Source organism: Nicotiana sylvestris, chromosome 1 (assembly GCF_000393655.2).
Source record: "Nicotiana sylvestris chromosome 1, ASM39365v2, whole genome shotgun sequence".
Taxonomy (NCBI): Eukaryota; Viridiplantae; Streptophyta; class Magnoliopsida; order Solanales; family Solanaceae; genus Nicotiana; species Nicotiana sylvestris.
In genome coordinates, this window is record NC_091057.1 from 108,837,783 (window position 1) to 108,843,684 (window position 5,902).

The following is a 5,902-nucleotide window of genomic DNA, read 5'->3' on the forward strand; positions in this document are numbered from 1 at the left end:
AAAGTCAAAACATAATAAATGTGATAAATAATTAAGAATAATGGAGCGGAGCGGAGCGGATTTGGAAAAGACTGATCCAGGGTTGGAACAAGTTCTAGTTCGGAATACTATCATAGTCCATTTAATTTAATGGATTAGGTTTGAAATCTATTATTTATACTTAGTGAAAATTTTAATGCATATATAGAATTCGAGCCAAATATATTAGGTTTAAAGAACCCATAAGTTACCTTCTACATCCGCCCCAGATTCGAAAGATTCATATTATTAGGATTTTGCCCTGAATTTTTAATCGATTAAGACTCTCTTTCTTGGAGGAGAAATTTTATACTTCTATAAATTGACGTTTTCTTCTCACAACAAAAACAACAACAATATATCCACAATGTAGTCTTTCAAAGAATTTCGTTTAGAGGGAGAATTTATTCTCTCAATTAATTTTTTATTAGTAGATTTATATATGCAGGTTACTTGACCAAACCATAATAAATTGTTATGCCTAGTTTAATATATTTTTTTATATTCTAATTTATCGTCTATCAAACTTTGCATCATTAGCTTCTGCATGCACCATGTTATTTCGATCCCAACACATGAGATCAATCCAACTAGTTTTAACGAGGGTACGTAGTTTACGAGTGATATTGAAAATTGAATAGCAGGGTGAATTGATATTGAATAAGACAAACTCACAGTAAACCTCAACAAGAAAATTACTAAGACAACAAGAAAAGTACTGGGGTACTGCTTATTTTGTCTTTATAAATAGAGCAGTGTGACCAGAACAAACCACTACTTCCCTTTTTTCTCATTTGTTTAGTGCTTCTCTTAGCATATCCATGCAGACTCATGTTAGTAACAATAAACTGAAGCACTTTTAAAACTTCCTTAAATCATATTCATCATCTAGAAACCAAGATTACATAGTTGAATACTAATACACCAAAATGCCAAATCAAGGACCAAAAAATGGAGAAGTTTTCTTGACATGGGAAGATCTGTGGGTGAGAGTTTCAAACATGAAAGATGGCAGCAACGCCATTCTTAAAGGTTTAACAGGCTATGCACGGCCTGGTGAGCTCTTGGCTATCATGGGTCCTTCTGGCTGTGGAAAATCGACACTTCTTGACACAATAGCAGGTATTTCACCACAAAAATTTTATATACTATGTTAACGTTAATACTTTTTAAATTATTATTACGTACTCCATATTTTAACATGTTGTAGCAGGTAATTAACTTGCCTTATTTTTTGAGTTAATTTTTTTTTTATGGATCCTTTAGGTGATTTGATAGTCGCAAGTTCTTTTATACAGGCAACTTGGTGTTATTTTGATTAGCTCCTTGTGTATGTTAATGTTATCAGGGAGATTAGGATCGGGCACAAGGCAGAGTGGAGATATTCTAATCAATGGCCACAAACAGACACTGGAATATGGAACTTGTGTGAGTAAAATATATATATAATCCCATTTAAGAATCAATTACGTACAGGGACCTAATGTCCGAATATTCTACCAGCAATGTATTATCTGTTGGAGGTCTTCAAAACAAAAAGTTGTGCAATTGAGAAAGAAGGACAGCTTTCGCCCAAGTTGATATTATGTGTTCCCTTAATTTGTTTCATACCATATGATGAATTTGACTGGACACGTAATTTAAGGTGTTAACTTAACTACTTATATTAGTGTTAGAGGTGACAATATTAGAGTAACGGATGAAAGTTTGATAAAAGAAAACATCATATTATACCTGAATCTATAGACAAATAATTCGAATCTTGAAGTTGTGAAAGTTGTATTGGCTTATTTGATGGAAGCGTTTACAATATTTTAGAACATATCAAAAGAAGAACTGAAGAAGAGTGTCATATAAATTTGAACAGATAAAGCGCCCTTCAAAGCCACTTTATAAAGGCGAACTCTTGTATAATAAGTTGTTTCCTAATAGTCATGAGAAGGCTTACCTTAAAGTAACTAGTAGTCTTACTTTCATATAACTGAATGTTAATAATCAAATTTGTTTGTAAGTTCGGACAAATTAATGTAGCTAATAAATCAGAATTAACCATTTATCAGTTTAAAATTTTAAAATTTTTGTCGATGAACATGCATAGTCTTTGAGTCTAGGAAGAGGTGTTATAAACAGACATGGCTTCTTGGCTAATAAAAAGCAAATAATGAAATAACAATGATCTGCATCTGCCTTTAAAAATATTTTGAGCGGGCATTCTACTCAAGAAATTGTGCAGAATTTCAGGGGTAAATTTACTGACAAAGAGACATTGTAACATACCTATTGAAGCAACAGTTATTTCCTTTAATTATTTATATGAGTATCTGCATCTTTTGTACTAACATTTGACACAATCAGGCCTATGTGACTCAAGATGATACTCTACTTGCAACACTAACAGTAAAAGAAGCTATATACTATTCTGCTGAACTGCAACTCCCAAATTCTATGCCAAAATCAGAGAGAAAAAAAATAGCAGACATTACTATAAAGGAAATGGGGTTGCAAGATGCAATGGAAACAAGAATTGGAGGATGGAGCGGGAAAGGAATAAGTGGAGGACAGAAAAGGAGAGTCAGCATATGCATGGAGATTTTAACGCGCCCAAAACTTCTCTTTCTTGATGAGCCAACTAGTGGACTTGATAGTGCAGCGTCTTATTATGTCATGAAAACAATTGCAAGCCAATGCAAAGGGAGAACCATTGTTGCCTCAATTCATCAACCTAGTGCTGAAGTTTTCGCTCTATTTCATTCTTTATGTCTTCTGTCTTCCGGTAGAACTGTGTATTTTGGCCCTGCTAGTGCGGCAATTGAGGTGAGCATATTTAATTCTTGTAATGACTTGCTTTAAATTTCAAGTGTACTCAAAGTTAATCAGCCAAAGGGATAATAGTACTTTATGATGAGTGCAGTTTTTCGCATTGAGTGGTTTTCCTTGCCCTACTCTCCAGAATCCATCTGATCATTTTCTCAAAACAATAAACAGTGACTTTGATCAGGTAAGAAAAAGTTTTGATCTTTTTGTATTAGAATATAATGTTCCTCAATTGCTTTAAGCGAAACTTTTGATTATGAATATTAGGACATTGAAGAAGGTTCAACTGGAAGGAAATCAACAGAAGAGGTGATTAATATCCTGATAAAGTCATACAAATCTTCTGATAAGTACAATGCGGTTCAGAGCCAAGTTGCTGAAATCTGCAAACAGGTGCCAAATCTGAAACACTGTTATGATTGATCCTCACTTGATATATTTCCTCTACCAATTTGAAGGTTAATTTCATGTATGGTCACTGAGCTTTGCCTGATATTACGAATACAGGAAGGTGAGATACTGGAGAAAAGAAGTCATGTCAGGTTCACAACCCAAAGCTTTGTTTTGACAAGAAGGTCATTTGTGAACATGTCCTACGATCTTGGCTACTACTGGCTACGTTTAGCTGTTTATGTTGTCATAGCTATAGGTCTCGGTACCATCTACTATGATGTTGGATTTTCTACTGCTTCAGTTCAGGTAATTGAGGAGTATACAACTCATAGCTAGTGTTTCCTACCTAATGCATGCTTTGAACTGCCAGATTAAAGTATTTACACTTTACCTGGTGAACACAGGCAAGAGGTACCATGCTTATGTTTGTGGCTTCATTCATCACTTTTATGGCCATTGGTGGATTTCCCTCTTTTGTGGAAGATCTGAAGGTAGAAATACATAAGTGTTTCATTTCTTGTTTTTTCTTTCTTGATCTCATGCTAATAAGTAAGAAAAAAAATGGCAGGTATTTCAGCTAGAGAAACTAAATGGTCATTATGGATCTGGTTCATTTGTCATTGCCAATACACTTTCTTCTATACCATACTTGCTACTAGTATCTTTGATTCCAGGAGCTATTGCTTATTTTCTAACTGGACTACAAAATGAACTTGAGCATTTCATCTATTTTGTACTAGTCCTCTTCACCTGTATGATGTTGGTTGAGAGCCTAATGATGATTGTAGCAAGCATTGTCCCTAATTTCCTCATGGGAATAATAACTGGAGCAGGAATACAAGCGCTTATGATACTAAGCGGCGGCTTCTTCCGATTACCAAGTGATTTGCCTAAGCCATTTTGGAAGTACCCTTTACACTATGTAGCTTTTCATACGTATGCTTTTGAAGGACTGTTCAAGAACGAGTTAGAAGGGCTAAAAATTCATAATGAGGACAAGGGTAAACGCCAAATAATCAATGGGGAAGTTATTCTAAAAGATGAATGGCAAATGAATATGGATTACTCAAAATGGGTGGATCTTGCTATTTTACTATGGATGGTTGTTTTTTACAGGCTATTATTCTTGCTGTTTGTCAAGGCTGGTGAAAAAGTTAAGCCAGCTATAAGAGCATTCATATCGTCTACCTCGCCTAACCAAATCAATACGGCAGAAAGACCTTTGGATGAATTTGCTACCTAAATTACACTGATAGAGTAAAAATTATTTACAGTGTCAGTATGTAAGTTTAATAATTTTATGATATTTCAAAGCTCATGCTAATAAAGGGCAAACATAATTGGCTTGCAAAGAGTTGGCTGATCTTTCAACTCCTTTTTTCCCCCCTCATCAAGCAGACAACGTCATATGCTGGACAATGATTGAAATTAAATTTGACAATCAAATCAGTAATAAAAGTTGGGAATTTTAGTTGGGTCAAGTTATAGGCAAAGTTATGAAGATGTTTCAACTCAAAGAATACTTCATTCTTTGCTGGACAATAAGACGATCATAATAGAAGCTTTAAAAAACTAGCTGCGTACAGAACCTCAGTGCTGCCACTGTTAGCTCCTAAACCCCTTTTGCCACACCAAAATGATACGTATAATTAGCAATATATACTTCCTCCATTCCATTTATCTGTACTTCCGATTTAGTTTGCTAAAAGAAAATGACACCTTTTTAGATGTAAAAACAATTTAAATTAATTTTTCTATTTGTCTCTTAATAATATTGTAATTAACAAGGTATGAGAATCAAATTGGTATATTATTCCATGTAGTGATACATATATATACATATACATCAGGTGCTAACTAAGGAAAGAAATAAAAGAGATTTCTACAAATCTGTTATCTATATATGGGTTATGTACACTACTAAGAAACAGTCTATGTTCATTGTGTAAAGTGTTCTAGGTTCGTTCTGTAACATTCCCCTCAAGTTGGAGCATATATATATTGATCATGCCTAGCTTGTTACAAAGGTAATCAACTCGAGTGCCATTCAATGCTTTAGTGAACAAATCAACTAGCTGCTCTCCTGTCTTCACGTAGCTAGTGGAAATCAAGTTCTCCTGAATCTTCTCACGAATAAAATGACAATTAACTTCAATATGTTTGATTCTTTCATGATACACTGGATTTGAGGCAATATGGAGTGCAGCTTGATTATCACACCAGAGTTTTGATGGAGTAGGATGTTTTAACCCAATTTCAGTTAAAAGGTGATGTATCCATATTATCTCACATGCCGATTGTGCCATAGCTCTATACTCGGATTCTGCACTGGACCTAGATACAACATTTTGTTTCTTACTTCTCCATGATACCAAGTTTCCACCAACAAATACATAGTAACCAGTAGCAGATCTTCTACCAATCTTGGATCCAGCCCAATCTGCATCTACAAAACAATCAATGCGAGAATGATCGTGATTGTTGTATAATATGTCAAGTTTAGGAGCTCCTTTTAAGTAACATAGGATTTGCTCCAAAGCCTCCTAGTGTTTAACTGTGGGCGCGGACATGAACTGGCTAGCCATGCTCACTGCAAAAGCAATATCTGGACGAGTCATAATGATATAGTTTAATCTCCCAACTAACCTCCTGTATCTATCTGGATAATTAAATGGAT

The 5,902-nt window shown here is 34.7% G+C and overlaps 1 protein-coding gene across 1 annotated transcript; it reads left to right on the forward strand.

Moving 5' to 3' along the window:
- Positions 1–791: 791 nt before the first annotated feature.
- On the forward strand, positions 792–4,577 carry LOC104215461 (ABC transporter G family member 1-like). The gene is made up of 8 exons (XM_009765304.2): positions 792–1,140; positions 1,367–1,446; positions 2,374–2,832; positions 2,930–3,016; positions 3,100–3,225; positions 3,340–3,531; positions 3,630–3,716; positions 3,794–4,577. Exons 1-8 carry the CDS (start codon positions 948–950, stop codon positions 4,466–4,468), a joined length of 1,899 nt encoding a protein of 632 aa, XP_009763606.1. The 5' UTR covers positions 792–947; the 3' UTR covers positions 4,469–4,577.
- The last annotated feature ends 1,325 nt before the right edge of the window (positions 4,578–5,902 follow it).

What these genes read in the sequence shown, in the direction of transcription:
- LOC104215461 (XM_009765304.2), top strand. Translation starts at nt 948, where the DNA reads ATGCCAAATCAAGGACCAAAAAATGGAGAAGTTTTCTTGACATGGGAA. An exon ending in ACTTCTTGACACAATAGCAG is followed by an intron (nt 1,141 to 1,366) that starts GTATTTCACCAC and finishes TAATGTTATCAG; the next exon opens with GGAGATTAGGATCGGGCACA. An exon ending in TAAACAGTGACTTTGATCAG is followed by an intron (nt 3,017 to 3,099) that starts GTAAGAAAAAGT and finishes TATGAATATTAG; the next exon opens with GACATTGAAGAAGGTTCAAC.